This window comes from Epinephelus lanceolatus, chromosome 1 (genome assembly GCF_041903045.1).
Source record: "Epinephelus lanceolatus isolate andai-2023 chromosome 1, ASM4190304v1, whole genome shotgun sequence".
Classification (NCBI taxonomy): domain Eukaryota; kingdom Metazoa; phylum Chordata; class Actinopteri; order Perciformes; family Serranidae; genus Epinephelus; species Epinephelus lanceolatus.
In genome coordinates, this window is record NC_135734.1 from 39,718,403 (window position 1) to 39,742,152 (window position 23,750).

Sequence of the window (23,750 nt, forward strand, 5' to 3'; positions counted from 1 at the left end):
CATGAGAGGAGTCATTGGTGATCTTATTGGCTTGACTTAAAGTAGCCTGTTTAAAAATAGACTGCATGAAAATGTGCTCTTTGACACCTATTATTTTCCACGCAGTATGGATCAATCAAAACATCAAACTGAATGATTTACTCAGTCTACTATAGGCATCCTAAAATATATAGTTGTATTTGGAAAAGGTTCCTTATTTCCATTTCTTTAAATTCACTAGCCTGATATCAGTGATGTATATCGATTTTATGTAACAGTGACCCCTAAAAACTTATCTTACGATATATGGACATGACCTCGATCATTATGCTGACCTCGATGTTGCCTCCCCGTTGTGTTTACGTGCATGTTTGTTTACGTAAGAGCGTCACCAACATTTTAGACAACATGATGCCATTGTTGTTGTTGCTTGCTGGCTTGTCAGTGTTGCCAGATCTTGGGAGAGAAACAAGCAACCAGGACTATGGAAACAAGCCCAAAAGAAGCAACTGGACCTGGCAACGCTGCGGCTTGTCCTCCTCACATTTCTTCCGTCCTCCTGCGTGCTGACATGGAACGTATCCCGCCTCTCACTGGCTGATGCTCTTTGTCAGTCGTGTCACACTTCTCCAGTTTTCTAGCGTGCCAGATATTCAGTCCCAGTCACAGACGAGGGGGCGACTTGCTCGTAGGCTTGTTCACACATGTGGACTCGTCGTGGCAGACTATCTGCCGACTCACCTCCGACCCAAGGTGGCTCTCAAGATCCTGTGTCAAAATCGTGTAATGTGAACTAGGCTTAACAGATACTCCCTGGACTGTGGGAGGAAGCCGGGGTATCTGGAGAAACTCCCTAAAGAAGGGCACCCTGGGTTGGAACCAGGAACTAGCACTTCCTACCAGCAATATCACTGTCTGAATATTCTTAAGAATTAAAAGTTCACTGCTCTTTGAAAAGGGTGTTACTTGCATTATTAAGCTATGATATCATCATATCAATGGCATAAAATGATCTCAAAATGACAATAATATCACAATTATTATTATGGAACTATTTTTGGGATGATCAAAAGAAGATATTGAGTCAAGCTTACATATTTAGTCATCCAGTTGTCAGACCGCAGCTTATATGTGTTGTCAAAAACAGGACTTTGTCAAAGGAAAAAAGTTTGTGTGTGGGCTATCTATAATTCAATCACCATTGCAACAACAAGGATGATGTATCAGGCCCATGAAGCAACATGTCGGCCTTGCAAAGAGATGAGGACATACGCCAGCTGCCACTCTTTGCTTCTGACATTAAATCAAAGTGTGTGTTCGCCTTGAAAACCTTTACTTCTGTCAGTAAAGCTACGCCATTAGCATTCTCTCTCAAAGTGATGAAGCAAAGTGCATGCACAAGTACAGAGCACATATGCTACACAAAGTGAGAGAAAACATTCTCAGTGTCACCATATTTTGCTGCAGTATGTGACACTGAACTGTGAAACAAATTGCCTCCTTGTAAATACAGAATATATAGGTGGTGTGTGTATAGGTGTGTTAAATTAAGATTTGTAGAAAGTTGGTACCCTGTTTCACACCTTGTTCCTCAGGGGCGCTTCAGCTACTCTCCTAAATTAAAACACTGTTACTGTTACTCTCTCTGCCACTCTCCATTTATAATTTATTCTAGCAGTTTTTATTGTCAGTTGTTGGAGGAGTGTTCAGCCTTGCATTTAAATTTCTTCTGCTTATCTGTCCCCCAGGAACACTTTAATTATTACACCATGGATGCTGCCCTGGGCCACTTGGTCTTTTCCATGAAGTATGATGTCATTGGGGATCAAGAGCATCTGCGTTTGATGCTTCGGTACAGTTGCCTATTATCTTTATCTCTGACCTGTTTTCTCTCCAATTTGTGCTATTTTTTCTCGCCACGTCTTTCTTGATCACAGCCCTCTCCTTTGCTTTATCCGCTGTGATTGCTCTTTGCCTTTATTCTGTTTTCCTCTCTGTGTTTCTCTCTCTATGCCCCCATTTTTTCACACAACCCTGGCTTCAAATATCCATGTAATGCAATGATTTTTGGCATTTACCCATAGGTCTCCCAAAACAGAACCATTCCATATACAGTATTTTCACACATGACTTGACTGTTCCGGATAGATCACGTTGGGGTTTGTTTTTTGGCTCAAAAACAGCATTAAGTCAAGCAAAACTGACACAGAGGAAGAAGAGCATCCCCAGCTCTTTTGACTTCTAAAATATATTTCCTGCTTGATTGCTGACAGCAGGCAGTGCTGCAGCAAGGCATGCCCCCGCTGTCAGTGGGCACTCAATGAATTTTCTCATCAATTAGGTATGACTTCAGACGTCTGCTGCCCATTTCTCCCAGACTGACAGCAACCAGGCGACTATTGTCAAAGGATTGCAACATGTGTGTGTGCTGTACTTCTCTTCTACAAAATTACTTCGGCTCATTCATTTATTTTCCATAACCGCTTATCCTGTTTGGGGCCACGTGGGGGGGCTGGAGCCTATCCCAGCTGACACTGCGTAAGAGGCGAGGTACACCCTGGACAGGTCACCAGACTATCACAGGGCTGACACATAGAGACAGACAACCATTCACACTCACATTCACACCTACGGACAATTTAGGCCTTGTTTACACGGATACCGATACAAATAAAAACAGATTTTTATTCATCCCGTATAAAAAAAATTCCGGGTTTACACGATCAGTTGTGAAAACAATATCCCTGTTTACACGAAAACGCAAAAACAGCAGCTTTTTGTTGCAGTTAGCATACCAGGCCAGTAGTTGGCAATACGGCATATGTCAAACACCTTAGAAGAACGTTCTGCGCATGCGCAATGATTTGTTTTCCTCTTGGCACTAGTGATAAAAACAATGATAAACTACATTTTAACCTTATGTAGCATAGTTAGCTGCTATGCACAGCAGCAGACGTCTTTGTGCGCCGATGTAGCGGTGATGTTGATGCAGCAGCGCTAAGTTCATTTGTAAGCTTGTAAGTAGTCCCAAAAGTGCTAACAAATTGCAAACATCCCGGCATATATCCGCCATTGTTGTTGTGGTTCCTGGGCGCCTAATGGGCATGTGCAAACTGGGTTGCAGCGTCATCCGTATCCAAAATCTCCATCTCTCCTGTTTACACGTCTCCATAGAAATGGATATTTTTAAAAACTTTCACTTTGGAAGCAGTTTTTGAAAATCTCCGTTTTCGGCGAGAAAACCCTGGTTACATGTAAATGATTACCCTGGAAATCCAGAGTTCTCGCGAGAGCACAATTTGAATTTGCTCAGCAAGTTACTCTGGCAATCAGTAATGATGCTCATTATCCATGCCGTTGGAGCTGAGCTGCACCAATCACATCGGTGTATCTGATATAGGCAGGCCAGAGGCAAGCTAAGCAGATGACGACAGCGCTGTGACGACGAAGTCCGGAATCAGTCAGTAAACACTGCAAGATGGCTACGGATGAACACCAGTTGTTTGAAATGGCTTTGGCCGCTACAGTGAACGAGTTAGACTTGGCTTTTTCTCTAAAAGAGAAACAGAAGATGGCACTCGAATCTTTCCTTTGCAAGAAGGATGTTTTTGCTGTTTTGCCGACCAGATACGGCAAGAGTCTAATCTACCAGTTAGCTCCGCTGGTAGCTAAGCTCTGGATACGTCACCCCATGTATGGTTCTGATTGGTCGTAGTGTTATCCAATTGCGTGCAGTGATATTTTCAAATGCATGCTTGGTGCCGCCCCTCGAGTACCCATTTTCAGAAACATATGGAACCATATAAACAGGCCCTTAGAGTCACCAATAAACCTGCATGTCTTTGGACTGTGGGAGGAAGCCGGAGTACCCTGAAGAAACCCACCCTGACACAGGCAGAACATGCAAAACGAACCAAACCCTGGTCCCAATCCCCCACCCTGGGTTCGAACCAGCCCTCTTGCTGTGAGGTGACAATGCTAACCACTGCAGCACCGTGCCACAGAGGAAGAAGAGCATTCCCAATCCTTACTGACTTCTACTGAAATATATTTCCTGCTTGATTGTTGACAGCAGGCAGTGCTGCAGCAAGGCATGCCCCTGCTGTCAGTGGGCACTAAATAAATTTTCTCATCAATTAGGTATGACATCAGACGTCTGCTGCCTATTTTTTTTTTTACAGACTGACAGCATCCAAGTCACTGTTGTTAAAGAATTGCGACATGTGTGTATGCTGTGCTTCTCTTCTACAAAATGCCTCATTCACAGTTTGTGTCTGAAGTGTTGTTTTAAACACATTTAATCTCAGGAAGGCCTTGAGAACACCTGCTTTAGTGGGCATCTGCTCCATCAAGCCTCTAACGAGCTCCTAGGAAACACAACAAAACACATGCCAGGCTCCACCAGAGATTTGTGTCATTTATGTTCTGGTAGTCGTGTAATAATGTGAGTCTAAATACAAGTGTGAAAGTGTTTGTGTGGAGCATAAACACTCGAGCTGCTCTGTATAAATGACTTTAAAATCTGAGCCACAAAGTACCCAACAATCAGCACACTATTCATCTATGTTTTACAAGTGTAGTGGCTCCCACCCACCATCAGCCAAACTCGTGCTCACTCCCCGAAACTCCTTCACATTGTGCTAAAGACAGACGAGGGGGAGAGAGGCAGAACTCAGCACGCCATATAACCTGTGAAATAATTTTATACCCGAGAGACTCCACTCCAGATTTTAATAGCTGCATTCCCTCTTTGTTAATGGAGCTTTGGAGTGGATGAATGTGGCGAGTTAACAGTCACTCAGCCCACAACATGTTTCACATAGTGATGTTTTCCACTGGGTGGGCAGCCCCTACAGTCACCCTGTCACCCCAGTCAAACTCATTCACCTGAGGTAGTGTAGTCACAGGCACTGACTCACAGTCCATATATAAAGCATCTCATCTTTATTATAAGATCACAGTAGATCTGTAGGTGTGTAGCTGAGTTATGTTATCATGGCAAGATATGGGTGTAGCATGCTAACCTGCTAACAGAAGTCATTTATTGGTTATATGCAACTTCAATCAACCAAATGTTTGTTTATAAGCTCCCAACTTTATTACCTGCTGATCATTAATCCAAACTGGCAAACAGGAAGTGAGAGCTCTGATGTGCTCCATGCTGCCTTCAAATGGAACTCATGCGTAAGGCCCTGATCACAAAACACGAGGTGCACCGCACTGCCTTTTTTAAAGAATTGAATGCCACTAGTAAATGAAAAATCTCTTGCTGTGCCTTTTTATTGTTGCCAGGCAACCACACCATCACGTCCACTAACCTTCCCATGTAATCAATCTACTGTTTTATTTCCCAGTATTTAGTATCTAGTTACTAAAATGTTGAGGCAGAGGGTACTTGCTGTAGCTCTGGTTGAGGGTGAGAGGCTATCAGTCAATAGTTTGCTGGGCACAGGGAAACAGAGATCTGTGTGGCTACATGCAGAGATGGGCAAAAATACATCAAAATGTATTTTGATACAAAATACAAAATACCCCTCAAATAAATGTATCAAAATAAAATACAAAATACTGGTGGCAGAAAATGTATCAAAATAAAATACATGTATTTTGTATTTTCAAATACAGAAAATACTTTTTTTCTTTCTCTTTTTAGCAGCGACCCGCAGCTCTATAGGTCACTCTGTCGGTTGGTTGGTCGGTCCACAAATCTTTTTGTGAATAACTCAAAAAGTCCTTGAGTGTGCCTCATTGCGAAGAGCCGGCCAGCCACACCCTCAGCTGAGGGGAGAGAAAAGGGAGGGGGAAAAAGAAAAACACAGAACACCCCAAACACAAAACCAAACACCAAAACAAACGTTATCATGACATATTGTTTACCAACTGTAAACTTGTTGTCGTGATCACAACAAAAGGTCCACCTCTCAAATCATCCGATTCTACAGTGGGAAAAAAGATGATGAAAAAAGAGATGATGTGGGGCCCTTTTACGCTCTGAGCTGAAGTTTTTTTTTCAACTCGCCTAGAGCACAGAAACACGAGGTGCGTCACAACGCAGAAACTGTGATCAGAAAGCTTCAATCTTATTAAAAACAATTCTTTTAAATCGCCTCCAGCTGCTAAAACGCTTTCTGTGTGATCGGGGCCTTAGTGGTTTCCCCATGGGAAGCTGTGTACACGATATGCTTGTTGCTCAAGTGGTTAAGTCTTGAGCGCACCAATGCAAGGCAATGGCAATGTGAAGCCACCAAGGCTAACAATAAAGCTAGCGAACAAGCGGGTCACCTAATGCAGGAAATGCAAAGGAATAATGGGAATATCAGTATTTTCTTCAAACGTATTATGAAAATTCTGAAGAACTTTACATGACTAAAATTATAATATTTTGACTTAATATCCTCCAGGAGGCGGAGTACCCGCAGAGAACCAACCCCCATTATAAGGACAATTAGGATAATAAGAAGAAATAGTTTTGTAGTCTTACATAGAACTGTTATTTGATTGTCTTAACTGATTACGCACTAATGTAGGTTTGTCTAAAGGAGCTTCCTGTTAAAAAGCAAGGAGTAGAAGCTCCTCAAGGGGAGTTCATAATTGAAGTTGGTTCACTTCAGGTGCAGACCTGATGAAAGCTTGCTGCTAGCTGCCCAGTAGCCATAGGTGAAACTTTTTTGTGTACGTTTTTCCTAGTGTACTTTAAAAAAAAAAGTGTTTTTCATTTATCACAACCTCAAAAAACAAAAACAGAACAGCCTGGATAGCTTGTTGGTGTGAACTTCAGAAGGCATATAACAGGTGAAGGTTACTCCAGTGTCCGCGTGTTCTCCTTCCACCACTTGGCTAATCCTTACCTTTTTTTAGCTTCCAAAGGGGAAGTCGCTGTTCAGTCAGTTATTCTGTGGCCTGTTGATTGTCTTGAAGTTGTGAGTTTCTCCAAATTTTATTTTTTACAGTGTAGTGATCAGCTGTGGTTATTGTATCATGATGCTTTAGAAGCAACAAGGCTGTTAACAGTTCGGTGTGATCCCACATACAGTACAGGCCAAAAGTTTGGACACACCTTCTCATTCAATGCGTTTTCTTTATTTTCATGACTATTTACATTGTAGATTCTCACTGAAGGCATCAAAACTATGAATGAACACATGTGGAGTTATGTACTTAACAAAAAAAGGTGAAATAACTGAAAACATGTTTTATATTCTAGTTTCTTCAAAATAGCCACCCTTTGCTCTGATTACTGCTTTGCACACTCTTGGCATTCTCTCCATGAGCTTCAAGAGGTAGTCACCTGAAATGGTTTTCCAACAGTCTTGAAGGAGTTCCCAGAGGTGTTTAGCACTTGTTGGCCCCTTTGCCTTCACTCTGCGGTCCAGCTCACCCCAAACCATCTCGATTGGGTTCAGGTCCGGTGACTGTGGAGGCCAGGTCATCTGCCGCAGCACTCCATCACTCTCCTTCTTGGTCAAATAGCCCTTACACAGCCTGGAGGTGTGTTTGGGGTCATTGTCCTGTTGAATAATAAATGATCGTCCAACTAAACGCAAACCGGATGGGATGGCATGTCGCTGCAGGGTGCTGTGGTAGCCATGCTGGTTCAGTGTGCCTTCAATTTTGAATAAATCCCCAACAGTGTCACCAGCAAAACACCCCCACACCATCACACCTCCTCCTCCATGCTTCACAGTGGGAACCAGGCATGTGGAATCCATCCGTTCACCTTTTCTGCGTCTCACAAAGACACGGCGGTTGGAACCAAAGATCTCAAATTTGGACTCATCAGACCAAAGCACAGATTTCCACTGGTCTCATGTCCATTCCTTGTGTTTCTTGGCCCAAACAAATCTCTTCTGCTTGTTGCCTCTCCTTAGCAGTGGTTTCCTAGCAGCTATTTGACCATGAAGGCCTGATTCGCGCAGTCTCCTCTTAACAGTTGTTCTAGAGATGGGTCTGCTGCTAGAACTCTGTGTGGCATTCATCTGGTCTCTGATCTGAGCTGCTGTTAACTTGCGATTTCTGAGGCTGGTGACTCGGATGAACTTATCCTCAGAAGCAGAGGTGACTCTTGGTCTTCCTTTCCTGGGTCGGTCCTCATGTGTGCCAGTTTCGTTGTAGCGCTTGATGGTTTTTGCGACTCCACTTGGGGACACATTTAAAGTTTTTGCAATTTTCCGGACTGACTGACCTTCATTTCTTAAAGTAATGATGGCCACTCGTTTTTCTTTAGTTAGCTGATTGGTTCTTGCCATAATATGAATTTTAACAGTTGTCCAATAGGGCTGTCGGCTGTGTATTAACCTGACTTCTGCACAACACAACTGATGGTCCCAACCCCATTGATAAAGCAAGAAATTCCACTAATTAACCCTGATAAGGCACACCTGTGAAGTGGAAACCATTTCAGGTGACAACCTCTTGAAGCTCATGGAGAGAATGCCAAGAGTGTGCAAAGCAGTAATCAGAGCAAAGGGTGGCTATTTTGAAGAAACTAGAATATAAAACATGTTTTCAGTTATTTCACCTTTTTTTGTTAAGTACATAACTCCATGTGTTCATTCATAGTTTTGATGCCTTCAGTGAGAATCTACAATGTAAATAGTCATGAAAATAAAGAAAACGCATTGAATGAGAAGGTGTGTCCAAACTTTTGGCCTGTACTGTAGGTCAATGCACTTAATAACTGCTGCATTACTTTAAGGTTAGGAGCAGTGCTGTAGTGGAGGTTAGGCAGGTATATGGAGTATACACACCTCTTTTTCTGGCCTTTTGCAGTATACCAAAGTATCAGCCAAAATGCCATTGGAATATATAGGGGACTATACCCACTTCCTCCTCGGTAACCTACACACGTCCCTAATTGTACACCCACCTCATCAACTACCACAACACCACTGGTTAGGAGTGCTGACTGCGTGCAAGTACAATTCACGTCCAGTGCTAACGTTGGCAAGAGAATTTAAGCAATGATTATTTTTGAGAAAAATTCTAAGTACCCCAGTAATGTGGCTGTTATCTCACCATTGTTCTAGACACGGATTACTTTGTAGCACTTAGTGCTCAGTGTAGCTTAGTTTTGGTGGTGTTGTTTTGTTGTACCCATCAGTTAGAGCAGTGACCCCCCAAAAGGCACTGGTATCCATTTGACCCTCTTCCAGGCAAACTGGTTCAAACACATCAAGTGTACAGACCAATATGCTCCCAGCTCCACACAGTATGTATAGGAAAGGTCCCCTTTGAACTAGCACTTCATTTGCATGAATGCTAAACATCAAAGACAGAAAACATTAAAGCAGGAGGATTGCTCTGGATTAGAAACTGAACACTGAGCTTTTTGACTTTTAAAACTGTTTGCCTTTCAGCACTAAGCTAAAAACCCACCACGATGTGATCCCTATTTCCTGCCTTACCGAGTTCCCCAACGTGGTTCAGATGGCCAAGGTAGGCAGTTATTATCACACAGAGTATACAGCCAAAAATATAATATTTCTGCATATATTTAAAATGAGGAAAACTGAATGTACTTCTTCACTTGCAGCTTGTTTGTGAAGAAGTAAACGTGGACAGGTTTTATCCGGTCCTCTACCCAAAGGTAGGCACTAAATTTCTCTCTTGCTATCCACACCACCACATCTCCGTGAACCGTGACTGGAAGTGTTCTGTTCTCTCTCCGCCTCAGGCATCAAGGCTCATTGTCACCTTTGACGAGCATGTGATCAGCAACAACTTCAAGTTTGGGGTTATTTATCAAAAGTTTGGCCAGGTGAGTGCGCTGCCGAGATACTGCCGCTAATCCTTGCTCTTGAAGTCATGTCTCACTCCTCCTGAAAATGTCCTTTGCTTCCTCCACGCAGACATCAGAGGAGGAGCTGTTTGGGAACATGGAAGAAAGTCCCTCCTTTGTGGAGTTCTTGGAGTTTCTGGGCCACAAGATTGAGCTTCATGACTTTAAAGGGTTTGGACACTTTTCACTTCGATTTCTGTCCGTTTTCTCGGCTGTAGATTGAAGTGCTTTTGCTTAATTCTCAGCAAAGCGTTTCACCTCATGTCTATCAGAGGCCGGCCATCACTCACTTTGCTATTGATCAGAGTTAGCTTTAAATGAATCCCAGAAAAAGCGATTTAGAGTGTCCTGATATTTGTACTGTTGCTGACATTGTGATTGAGTAAGCAGAAGAAGTGCCCTTGGCATTCTCTCAATGATGGATGAGCGTGAAAGGGCCCGGTGCTCTGAGAGCACGCACTTATGTTCCAGTCCTAACACCACTTTGTTCCCCTCTTTTCTGTCTCGGCTGTTCACATCCATCCTCTCCCTTTTTTCTCTTCTTTTTCTTGCATCTGTCCTTAAATCTCCTCTCTCCTCCTCTCCTTTTCTTCTTCAGGTTTCGGGGTGGACTGGATGTCACTCATGGGCAGACAGGAACAGAATCAGTCTACACAAATTTCCATAATAAGGAGATTATGTTCCATGTGTCCACCAAGCTGCCTTACACAGAGGGAGACTCACAGCAGGTACAGTGACAATGATTAATTATCAGGCTAACTAATTTGTGTTTAAGGGCAGTTTTCATCACCCTTCACTAACTGATTTGTCAAGGCCTCTCCTTGTGACTCCTCCGCATGACAGACTGTTGCAGCAGCAGCTAATATAGGTCAGGGCTGTAAAATGCAAAGTTAAGGCATTTAAAGGTGTACTATGCAGAATTTTCCAAAAAAAAAACAAGTTTGGGTCTTTTATTTATACTTCTTAATGTTAGGGTGTAAATTATTATGGTGCTGCAGCCTTCAACCTGATCGGTGTCAGGGCATACACGCACATACACAACACGAGTTCAGCAAACAGCAGAGCAGAGAGGCCACTAACTAGAAAATTACTGACAACTACGCTCGTTACTGTTTCAATAAAACCTTTGTGAAAGCCAATAATTTATTACAGTAATACACAAGTTTAATAAGCATAAACATGTAGAAAGGGATATTTCATCCACAGTCTCTTATCCACCGCTGCTACATCCTGGTCTCATTGTGAAGTCATCGAAATCAGGCGCTTGGGCAGTGACTTGCAGCGTCAGAGACTGACAAAAAAAGTCGTCCTGTAACATCACCATGATATGTGGCCAGCCGCTGATAGAGTTTAATGCGAAACACGGCGGGACAAGAACAAAACAAAAGAAAGAAACACCAACAAACACAGACTTTCACTCAGGAGGGTGGTGTTCGTGTCCCGTAAGATTATAAAGCCAAACCCTGTCCTTTTTTCCGAAACCTAACCTCGTGCATTAATTGTTGGAGGGAAAAAAACGTCAATTTGCAGTGTTGTACTGAGGTAGTGCGTTATTTTGAAAGAGACTGTATGTAAACGTTAAATTTCCTGTGAAAACGGAAGTGTACTTTTACAGAAGACAATACATGTAACAGGCAGAACTTGACACGGTGTCCCAGGACGTCAACAACCAACGCACCCAGGGTAGCTTGCACATTGTATGTGGACGTGGAAAGTCCATGACCAAATGTCGATATGTGACGAGGTCAGAATGAGAATGCATTCTGGCAGCGAACATTATGTTTTAGCTCACTTGCTCGGCTGATAGCAAAGTGTCACAAACGAGCTGAAATAAAAGCTGTCCCTGTGTAGTCTCATCATAGACTGTGTATAAAGATGGACGACACGTTTCCACTTCCCCCCACTGCACAGAAGTGAAGCTAAAATATACGGCCGCTGCCATCTAGCTTTGGTGACGTCCTTTGGAGCCAGAGTCTGCGTAGTAGCAGTATCAAGTTTCTTGTCAATACACCCGTCCAACCATGTGAGTGCACCCATTGGCTCACACATTTGTCAATCATGTTGTAAAATCCCTGTTTTATAGCATTAAATATCTAAATAAAACCAAACTTTTCAGAAAAACAAACACTTGAACAAACAGCAGGGTGAAATAAACTACCTTAAATAACAGAAAAAAAATCTTTGGGAAAGATTTACTTGATGTGTGTTTGAGTTTTTAATTTGGCCTATGTCCCTTCCACTAACATGAAGAAGGCAGGCTTTATGATCTGTACTGCAGCCAGCTGCCAGGGTGCGTTCAAGATGCATTGGCTTTTCTTTTGGAGGCTGTAATGTCGTCCATCTTTGTATCCAGTCTGTAAGTCTAACTGTCCAGCTCAGTTTGCCACTTATCTTACAATCGGGCAAATTCTTTTAAACTTAGCTGCTGACTGAGGCAAACAGCCGTCCTTCATCTTCCAGCAGTGCGAGCAAGAGGAGGAGGAATGGCTGACACTGACTGATGAAAACTAAACTTCACTCAATATTGTGATGTCAGGGATATTTATATAGTTGTAAACATTACTGTCACTGCTCTAGAAACATTTAGTTCTATTTAAAATACTAGAATCTAATCCTGTTCTGACTTCACTTTTTTAAATCAATATATTTTCTAAAATCAATTATTTAGCAATGAAAAAGGACTGATGAGGAATATTGATAAGAGGAGTAGTATAGATAAAATCTTAATCTGTATTTTCTCATTTTCCTCTTATTTTGCTGTGTTCAGGATGTTTCTGGGCACAGTGCAGAGGTGAAGTCGGAACTTTATAAAAAGGTAGCAACTAGACCGCAACATGCATCCAAGAGGAAGCCATGAAAATTGCAGATGCAACACCAAAAAATGCAAATATAGAAAGGATAAAAATGCCAAGATGGCAAAGCTTGTTTCAGAATGAATCTGAGGATGGCTTTCACTTCTGCTGGCGATACTGTTTACCAACAGTTACCAACAATTCCTGCATGGAGTATTATTTAAGTTCACGTTGAGGAAGCAAGACAAATCATTTGAATCTGAATCTGCAAAAAGTAAAATCAGTATTTAAAGTGAAATTTTGACATTTTGGGAAGTGCACTTATTCACTCTCTTTAAGAAACTCAAGCAAGTCCTGTTGCCTACGATATAGCACTTAAGATTACGATGTATTTGCTAAGCAATCCACATTTTTTTTCCAGTCTTGCAGTTCTGCTGTCCTCATTTTCTCTGCTGTCCCTGAGAAATATATATATTTTTTGTATTTAGCATCTCCACAAGCACTTCAGTGTTCTCTGTTGGCATTGAAGTTTCTCTGCCGTTGGTTTGTGGCTGAAGACTTTCATCTCTTTGATGAAATGTTGCAGTAAGCTCCATTAGTCCTCAGCTGCTCCTCGTTGCCTCTTAGAGTGTTTTGAACTTTGTTACCACAGTAACCCTGCACAGACTGTCCATATTGCTGAGAACATAAACAACACACACATGGGGATGATTCACTAGGGAACTCAAGAAAAGGAGGCAAAGTGCAACAGTAATAACATAGCATTATTTCAGGAGGGAGAAAGCGCAGCGTTAATGCAGCCAGATCTGGCCGAACGTGATCCGATTTGGGCGGATACACAGCATTAGCAGATGTCAGATGTCTCAATCCAGCCCCACACTTGCTGAGTTTGTTCGTCTAACTGTCCACGGTGACGCTTGAGTTTGGCAGTCCATCTGCACGAAGAAAGAGGGATGAGTGTTATTCAGCTTTTGGGGCTCAGAGAGTCCCTGTGTGGGTAAATATTAAAGCTGACAGTTAATAAGCTCGGGGATGATGTAGTAGTAACCTGGCTGCCCTGTGTCTGCACCCACATGTGTCCTGTTTCACTCTCTACTTTCACCACTGTCTTAGAAATACATTTTAACAAAGACATAACTTGATTTTCAAGGACTTTGCTAGCTGATACATGTCTTTAAAATTCAGATATCCAGCAATTAAAAGGCTAATTTTCTGATGAAGGATAAAAGTCCGAGACATTTGCACATATTTGTCAAAGAAAGTTTGAGGTATTAGACTCTTTTCCCATTTTCCATTTACTTAATATTTCTGACTCCAACAAATTCTGAAAACGTGCCCGGGCCCCAAACAGATGGTCGATTGTTCCCATGTGAACAGACTGTAACTTTAACAGACAGATGCTGTAAAGTAATTAGACTGCTATCTGGAGAAGAATCATCTATAAATCCCAGAGTAAATGTTTGTTGAATTACACTGCATGCACAGTTGGTCAGCTCTTGAGACGTTTTACAGTCACATCAGCGAACACCCGGCTAACAGGTGTGAAGTGGCTTTTGTTTAAAGTCTGTACTTTATTGTGTTAAATAGGCTGATGGCTGACGGAGGGTACTCAAGTTGTGCTCCTGCAACGCAGGTGTCACAGTGTTTACTGAGGAGGACGATGGGAGCTGGGTCTATTTTTGCCAGGACTGTCTGTACTGAATGTGTTTGACTGAGCATTTATATTTATCACCAAACTGTATCTGTTGCCATATTACATTTTAGCAGTAACTAAGTAATATAACACGTTACCATAGGAATTTCAGGTACTATTATTACATTTACAGTGTGATATGATGTGTTACCACCTGAAATAAACTGTTAATTCTTTTCATTTTTCATTCATTCACACCGATCTGCCAGTGCGCCACCAGAAAAAAACCCCAAAGGCTATTATGTCCTGTCGTGTCATCACAGACTACATTATAGAAGTATGCCAGTGATGGGCACATCTGGGTCATGCATTATCATTTTTAGTGTGTTTCCATTAGTATAACTTTTGCGTCCTATGCTGCTTGAAAGCAGCGGGGCCTCCAGGTTGTTTTTCCTTGTCCCATTGATCAGCACATCTGGGTGATGTTAGTATATGTTGGATGTTTCCATTCACATCCACTACAACTGCAGAGTAACTCTGGCACATAGTCCAGTTCTTATACATAACTCTCTCTCTGCGGTGCTGCTGTAGCTGACCGGCACACCAGGAGCTGGCAGATGGGACCTCCAGCTCTGGTGTTTTAAGTTGTGCTCCTCATAGTGGCTGACTCACATGGCATTCTGTTTGTTGTGCTAAACTCAACATTTGTTTTTTGTGTTTCATATAGACCCATAAATATTCATTTCTGTCTCCTAATTATCAGACTCTGATCCTCTGCCTGACCCTCCTTGTGTTCAAGGCTATTTAATTGTTTTATATCATCATGCTAGAGGGTTTTAATACAAAGTGGTAACCACTGTATGTGAATGCATGAATGGGTCAGACCTGCAGCACTAATAAACTGGAGCTGCTGTGAAACAACATGACCCTCATCCATTTACAATGCCTGTCCTGTTTAGTGAAAGTAACTCAAAAGTAGTGTAGTAAGTAACTTATTACACTACACAGAAAGTAATATTGTAAAGCAAATTATTACTTTAAAAATAAAGGTAACTAATAATATGTAATAATTACATTTTGAGAGAAACTTGCCCATCAATGGTCTTAATAAGAATTGATTTCCATTTTAAAGGGCTGAGCAGAATATATTTTGAAATTCTGCCGTCCACAAGTATTTTTTACCGTATAATTTACCGTATGATTGCTGAAAGGAGAACATTTACAGGACTGTATTTATCATGTGTCAAACATGATATTTATATTTATATATATATATATATATATATATATATATATATACAAATACAACCTTTATTTGACCAGTTAAAAAACAAAAATGCAGTCATTGGTGGAATGTGAATGTTTGTAAGTACTTTTACTCAAGTACTTTACTTAAGTACAATTTTGAGGTAACCTACTTATACTTTACCTTAGTATTTTGATTTTTTTTTTTTTAATACTTTATACTTCTACAGCACTATGTTATTGTACTTTTTACTCCACTACATTCTTTGTTTACAACATTGGTTAATAGTTACTTTGCAGATTCAGATTATAAATACAAAATCTAATCAACAAATAAATTATGATTTGTTATCTATTTAGATTAAGATAAAACTTTGTTGATTCCTTGGTGAAATCCACAAAGTACCCAGCACACAGTATACAGTAAAAACAAATAGCCCGACCTTTACAAGCTGCAAAATTTGAGCAATGTTCACATTAATTCATCAATTATTATAATTTGACATACACAAGAGTCTATATAAAATTAGGAAAATGGGCCATTCTGCGTAATGAGTACTTTTTCTTTTTGTTCTTTGTGTATATTTTGCTAATATTTTTGTACTTGTAAGATTTTGAATGCAGGACTTTCACATGTAGCAAAGTATTTCTGTACTGTTGTATTGCTACTTTTAACTTAGTAAAGGATCTGACATGAATAGGTACAATTTCCTAAAGAAATTTCAGTAAGCATTTTGGGAGCAGTCATACTGATAAATTATGCTTTTTGTCTTGAGTCTTTAAAATGTACTTCAACTCCCTCATGGTAATCAGCTCTGGCACTTTTAGGTCTTTCTGTAATCATTCCAGGAAGAAACAAATCTTAAAGCTTTTTGCCTCGTTCTTTTCTCACCCTGGGTGTCAACATCTGTAGAATATCGTGAGCGTGTAGAGCATATTGATTTAGGTTTTTACACATGTATGTTCACAGATAAGAGGGAACTCGCCTGAGGAAAGATTTATATATAGGAGCCAGCCAATGTGAGTACGTGAACATACAGTACAGAGATGGTTATAAAACAACAGCACAAAGAGTACAGTGGTGTACAATATTCCCACAGACAGGGAACTTGCAAGCTGTCTGAATTAGAGTTCCTAGCAAAAGGCAATGCAGTGACAACATAGATTCATACTCCAGCAGAGGAAGAAGGTGTCCCCAGTGCTTGGCAACACCAAGTTTTTTTTAAAGATATTGCTTGGATAAAAAATTAATAATTGGGCGCAGTCACTCTGTCCTCCAAGTGCACGAATGTCCTTTTGCTTTTTGGCAACAAGGAAAATGCAGCAATTCAGCAGTGATGATTTGGGTTGCTGACAGTCAGCCATCTGCAGAAGCATAAACCATTTTTGTTTGACTTTGCAGTGCCTCCACTGGTATTCAAATACATTATTCAACCCTTGTTGTAGCTGCATTAAATGTGAAATTATAACAACAAGCACACGATGCAGCAGGAGATCATCCTTTGGGGTTACAGCAGCAGCTCATAAAAACAGATCAGGTTAATTTATACGTCAGTTGATACTATAGGTTTGTTATATATCAGTATACACAGTCATAAATGTCATGCATACCTATAGGTTATACTGTTTTATGTGTACTTATTTAATTTTATAGCTTATTCTTGGGTTTGTTTCTTGTCTGCCTCTCTGCCTGGACTATATTTATTGCAGGTCAATCCTGGAAGTGATTCTGTGACGGTCCTGATTCTCTAACTGGTCGTTTGAGATGTTTCCGCTGTTGTTAATTTTGTTTATCTGTGCCATCCAGCTGCAGAGGAAGAGACACATAGGCAATGACATCGTAGCCATCGTGTTCCAGGAGGAGAACACGCCCTTTGTACCAGACATGATCCAGTCCAACTTCCTGCATGCGTATGTGGTGGTGCAGGTGGAGAACGCGTGTACAGACAATGTCACCTACAAGGTTGGTCCCACAGTATTTCAAAATATTGTATGAAGGAACTTTGACTGACCTTTAAACCCCATTTCAGATTCACTCATTCACTAGTTTACTCCTCTGTGAGGTTTTAAAAAGTGCCATGTGCATCATAGTCTGTGTGCACCTGCTCTCTCCTCCAGGTGTCTGTGACAGCGCGGGATGATGTACCTTTCTTTGGCCCTGCACTGCCTGACCCTGCAATCTTCAAAAAGGTCAACAGCCTCACAAACTCAATTCCCCTTTACAAGCAGACATCAAAAACCAGAAATCATAATCCGCCTGTCCCTCTCCATGTTTGCCTTCCTCAGGGCCCAGAGTTCCGAGAGTTCCTCTTCACCAAGCTCATCAATGCAGAGTACGCCTGCTACAAGGCTGAGAAGTTTGCAAAGCTTGAGGTGAGAAGAGAAACTGTGCCGGAGAAGTGTGAATGTGTGTGTGCACTTCAGCACACACCTGTGTTTGCATGGGTGTACATCCTGCCTGCTGTGTTCTTGACAGAAAGTGATCTCAAATGACAACATAGATTGATCGCCATCAAACTCAGAAATCAACCACAATGCAAATGAGCTCTTGTGCTGATGTCTGTCATTCTGATGTTGTGCTGTCATTTCATTTTCATCAGTGTCACTCATACCCCATAAAGGAACAGTGTGTAAGAGTAAAGGGGATTTAGTGGCATCTAGTGGTGAGGATTGCAGATTGCAACCAGCTGAAACCTCTCCCGGTTAGAATTCTTTCATTGTTCATAGTTCAGGAGGTTTTTACCAGGAGCTGAATTATCTGTAGAGATCTCTGCCTCTCAAACACAAATGGTTCAGGTGATTTCAACCAGTAAAAAACCCTGAAAAAAGGCAGTTTAAAAAAATATAAGTGTTTTTCTGATGCTCTCATTGTGGAGGGGCTGCTAACTATGGTGGCTGATGCAAATATGCAAATGGCCCTATCTAGAGCCAGTGTTTGGTTTGTCTGTTCTGGGCTATTGTAGAAACATGGGGGAGAACATGGCAATCTCCATGGATGAGGACAAGCTCATTCTAAAGCCCCGTTTCCCCCAAACACTTTCGGTATGGTACCTTTGGAACCAAAAGTAACCCTTCAGACATGGTACCTAGACTCTAGGTCCATTTAGCGTTTGCACCGCAAACAGTACTTTTAAATGTGGGCGGGGTTGTTGTCACTCACTGCTCCGTCCAGCACTCACTGTATTTCCTCCTTAATCAGTTTTCACCTCGTTTATCGTCCACAGAACAAGTCTGCACGCTGACATTTTCAAAGCAAAATAAAACAGGCTGCAGTGAGAGTCTCTCGCGATGGGATATTTAAAAATAGTGGGTTTGTGCATTTAATCCTTCTCAGGCAAGCTCAGGGGTTTAGTGTTGCTGGAGCCCACGGCAACGATGCTCTGCAACGCTTTTTTTTTCCTTCTCCGAGTGAGGATTAGAATATATACAGTTCACATTTCTGGTCGAAAGCAATACATATTTTCAAATGCTTGAAGACCCACTCATTACTAAAAGTGTATGTCTTGATGTATGTATGTATATAAAAACAAAAGTAATGGTCAAAGTTGTCACAGTGAAATTTAAGATGTGCTGATGGATTCACGTCACGTCATTCAGCTCATGTATTGAGTAATATTACAAGTAAACGCTTCACCTTAAAAGTTATTTTTTTCTCAGACTCCAGCTGCTGCAAGAGGCAGCAAAACATTCTTTCATTTTATAGATTTTATAGTTACAGTTTACTAATAAAACTCTTCACAGTATGAACAGTGGTTACATGAGCCTCAAAACCAGCCACAACTCAGCCCTGAGCAGAGCAACCGTCCTCTATTGACCAATGACCAGCTCCACCTTTTAGTACCAGATCTGTGTGCTAGGTACCCCAACAGAGGGGGGACCAAAAATGGGGATTTTATGGAACGGTTCCATTGGTACCATCCACAACTTTTCACAGTGGAAACAGAAAAAAAACGTACCGAACTGAACTGTACCGTATTGTTCGGTGGAAATGGGGCTTAAGGTAACAACAACACAATGATTATTTTCAGGTGACTATACACTAAAGAAAACATACTGATTATGTCCCCCTAAATCCTACACACTGGACCTTTAATTTGAAAATCATGAACTAACTTGGCTTTCAGATTTCAGAGTGTCAGTACCTGTGCAGACTGACTGTGTTGTTGTTGTTGTTAGGAGCGCACACGTTCAGCCCTGCTGGAGACTCTATATGAGGAGCTGCACATCAACAGCCAGTCCATGATGGGTTTGGGTGGTGACGACGATAAGCTGGAGAACGGGGCCGGAGGAGGAGGAGGAGGCTTCTTTGAATCCTTCAAGGTACGGCCCCATCCCTCATTCGATGAGGTGCACTGTTAATCTGCAACTCCACATGCATGAGAGAGAATGGTTATGACTGCAGAAACTTTTAAGGATGCTTTTTTTCCCCCCTCTCCTGTCTCTTGGCTGGGATTCTGGGTATTCACACATGAGAAAACAAAGCATAGAAAATGTGCAGTATCTCAAAGGACCAGTCCTGTGGCATTTGATTTCCTCACTTGGCTGCGACTGCTGAACTCAGTGTGTTTTCACATGATGGTGTGGTTTCGAGGCTGTGCAGCATCCTGTTGTGTATGAAAGACACTTTCTCTGACTGAGTGCTCCATCAATGACCATTAGGGTGGTGGAGCGTGGCCCGGCCGCTGAGGCTCGGTGGTAGGAGCTGTGATTGTGTGTGCCTGATGAACGATTTAATGACCCTTCATTAGGGAGCTGATGATGCAGTTTGCATGTCTCCCCATGGGCAGCGTTCCCTCGCTGTTTTCCTCCTCTCTCTGTATCACCAACGAGTTCTCTTCCATCTTTTCTGTGTTTTCATGCAACTTCAGAGAAATAAACCCACATTTCTCTCAGTCTCTGTCTTTAGATCCATTTATTCTCCATACAAGCCTACACTTCCTCTGTATGAATGTTCTCTCGCCCACAAATCCTGTCTCTGTTTTTTTTCTACCTGTCGAGAGTCATCTTGCTGCCTCTCCTTCTCTCCCTCAAACCTCCACAAATTGCATCTGCAAATATTTCCCACTCTTTCTCTGTCTAACAGTGTAGATTTTGCTGTCCTGCTGCCTCCTCTACTTCCTCTCGCTGTCTTTCTCGCTCACACTGTGTCTAAACTTCCCCTCCCATGACACAAAACCCAACTATAGATACTTTAGATAAGAGATGCGGATTCATCCTCCTCCGCCACAAAGCCTACACTCTCCTCGACCTTCTGTGAACCTACAATGCTTTCACGCAGCCTCTCCCTCCTGCCTGTTGACCTGCACTGCCCCTAAGTGTTCAAAAATAGTCCTGCATACACACACGTAGGCACAAACAATACGAGTTCATGCACACACACATGTCCACATATACTCATTTGTGCCCTCAGAGATTCAACACATTTGTTCCAAAATATTCACACATATTAGCACTTTATAATAGGTTCAGCATGTAGTCACACTGACAACATGACACATTGACCTCAGTTTAAAAATAATGGGCCAATTATATAAAAGTTGACATTGGCTAGAAATGTTGGCATTGTATGAAAAATATCTGGATAGGTAATCTGGTTATGGAACATATTTGTGAATTTATTAGTGATGGGCCTTTTTCACAGCAGACATTTTGACTTTGTCATCATAGAACGAGCCAACACCTTCTCAACCCAGGTCCTCAAGTACCAATGCTTTCTTACGCCCCTCGGCATGTGATACTGACGCCAAAGGCACCCTTCGGCAACCTTCAGTGTCTGCTTCAGAGGTGTGGACATGAGTCAGACAAATTTGATGGCTTGTATTGAAATACTCCATGCTCAGTAATCTTACACTTACTGTGTTTACTTCTAGCAGCGTACCCAGGGACAAGGGCTTGCAAATTAGCCATGGCTAGAAACCTGTATGCATTGCGTCACTTTGTATTTTACATATGAAGCAATGTTTTACCTATTTGTCCTTGTCAAATAAACAAGTAAATAAATAAATAAATAAATACAGACTAGACTTGGACTTTGACACCAATGACTTGGACTTGAGCCTTTTGACTTGAAAATACCTGACACCTTTCCGCAAGCCCCAAGATTAGAAAGTATGGTATTTGAAAAGTGTCCCACCAATCAAGTATTTTATTTGCAGTGGCACAGTGGCATTGCTACAGTCAAGAGTCGATTAGATGACCCAACACACATGACACAGTTTCTCTCTGTGCCGCTGAAGTAGCTTCAGTGGTCTGGCTCACAACGAACATTCACTGTTACATTCATTCACTGCTAACCTGATGTCCAGCTACTCCTCCTCGTTCTCCATACACCCACCGCATTGAAAGCTTCCTTAGAGGCTGCAACAGGCCACAAACTCAATCGCTTGTAGTTTTACCCTCCAACAATTTTATACTCCACTCTTTTAATCCACCAGCAAACCGTTCAGCTCCCAGGGCATCCATTCCCGGCACCAAACTGTCTGAGGTAACTGTGGTGTTCCCAGAGTTAAGACGTTCAACAAAAAAACATGCAGCAACATACAGTATTACTTCAAAGAAAGATTAGTCTTACAGAGAATGTCTTACATATTTGGGAAGAGAAAGTTATATAAAGGTGAGTTTACAACAAGACAGGACAGCAACGTACAAAATTCATTCTGTTGTGGTTCTGTTAATAGTGCTATATGCTATGAAAGTGCAGTTGTTTATCCTGTTAGAGGTCACCGGGGGGCTGGAGCCTATCCCAGCTGACATTGGGTGGGAGGCGGGGTACACCCTGGACAGGTCACCAGACTATCACAGGGCTGACACATAGAGACAGACAACCATTCACACGCACATTCACACCTACGGGCAATTTAGAGTCACCAATTAACCTTCATGTCTTTGGACTGTGGGAGGAAGCCGGAGTACCTGGAGAAAACCCACGCTGACACAGGCATTGTTCAGTCAAACTTGTTTCAACAAATAATTACTTTAAACTTTAAAAGCACTCATGATATTTGTAAATTTGTTTCATTACTTTGTTGTTAAAATGGCATTACATTTGGTGAAGAGTGCCTGAGGACTTGTTTAGTGCAAAGACTTGAGACTTCGGGCCTGTCCCAATACCCACACTCCCCCTAGAAATACCCACTTGCACTTGGTTGTGCGCATTCATGTTTAGGTTAGTGGTGTCCCAAAACAGAATTGAGGTAGTGGAAGTGGTTTCCGACACTTAAAACCCATCCTAGATTCCAAGGGAGTGGAAGTTGAAATTTCCCAGAACACCTTGCGAAGTCAGCAACTTCGGCAAGTTTTGGAAAACAATTTGTTACTGTATGATCGGAATGTAGGCTATATACTCATCAGCAACTCGGTCGAACACAGCGTCAAAATATTTAAACAAATCGACTTACCTGAACAAAATTGATCAGAACTAGAAGACGTCATAGGCGCCTCCTGTTTTCAGCATTTCTTCTCCGTTGATTCATCAGACGGAGAAGAATAAACATAGCAGCTGGAGCCGGCATTTTCATTGCATTACTACTACGCGTGACGTAGGCCTGCACGTTGGCAACGCCAGTTTGCGTTAAGTGGTGTCCCATTTCTTAGGGAAAGATCTCTACCCTAATATTTCTCACTTCCCCAATCAAGGGTCATCTCGCAAATGAGGGCACCCAAAACCAAGTGGAAAATTTAAGAGTTAGAAATGGGACAGGCCCTTATTTGTGACTTACAAAACAATGACTTGGTCCCACCTCTGCCTAGCCTGGTTCCAGACCATAGACCCCGCCCACTCAACTGAGTAGGCTTGCATCTCTGGTCTGGCATACTGCAATGAATTTGCGATTTATCTCGTCCAAACGATGGAAGGACCAATGAACGCTGGGGGTGGGGGCGGGTCTAGCGATTAGCCAATCAGCGCCACGCTGATGTCAAGCTGTGCGCCGGTGGGTAACTGGTGAGGATAGCAACAATGGCGACCGCTGCAGATCCTACAGACCACATTAACGATGCTATCGAGGTATTTCGCCACTACTCGCGTTAATGGAGGACCAAATTAAGGAAGCAACTAAACTGGATTTAACGGCAGCTGGGCGTGCACGACGACGGAGACATTTTAAACGGGCAATGCTCACTTGTTTTCAGCACCCCCGAGGCATGGATACTAATGACGTCAGATTCTGGGTGAGTCGTTGATCTCTACTGATTGGTTAGGGAAAAATCAAATTCCCTCCCCCTTGTAAATCGCCTTCAATGGAGGCGATGTCAGACTGAAGGTTCTGGGAGCTTCAGTCTGACACTCAGGCTAACCTCTGCCTACATGTGAGGTACAGCTGTA

The 23,750-nt window shown here is 42.1% G+C and overlaps 1 protein-coding gene across 14 annotated transcripts in view; it reads left to right on the forward strand.

Moving 5' to 3' along the window:
* Positions 1 to 23,750, forward strand: part of rap1gapb (RAP1 GTPase activating protein b) — a 199,524-nt gene that overhangs the window by 162,336 nt on the left and 13,438 nt on the right. For all 14 annotated transcript variants that reach the window (XM_078170421.1, XM_078170375.1, XM_078170396.1 and 11 more), the window contains 10 exons: positions 1,728 to 1,831; positions 9,336 to 9,414; positions 9,512 to 9,565; positions 9,653 to 9,736; positions 9,828 to 9,928; positions 10,356 to 10,485; positions 17,235 to 17,390; positions 17,546 to 17,617; positions 17,714 to 17,800; positions 19,604 to 19,747. In XM_078170421.1, coding sequence (XP_078026547.1) covers positions 1,728 to 1,831; positions 9,336 to 9,414; positions 9,512 to 9,565; positions 9,653 to 9,736; positions 9,828 to 9,928; positions 10,356 to 10,485; positions 17,235 to 17,390; positions 17,546 to 17,617; positions 17,714 to 17,800; positions 19,604 to 19,747 — 1,011 coding nt within the window. The remainder of the gene's footprint in view (positions 1 to 1,727; positions 1,832 to 9,335; positions 9,415 to 9,511; positions 9,566 to 9,652; positions 9,737 to 9,827; positions 9,929 to 10,355; positions 10,486 to 17,234; positions 17,391 to 17,545; positions 17,618 to 17,713; positions 17,801 to 19,603; positions 19,748 to 23,750) is intronic.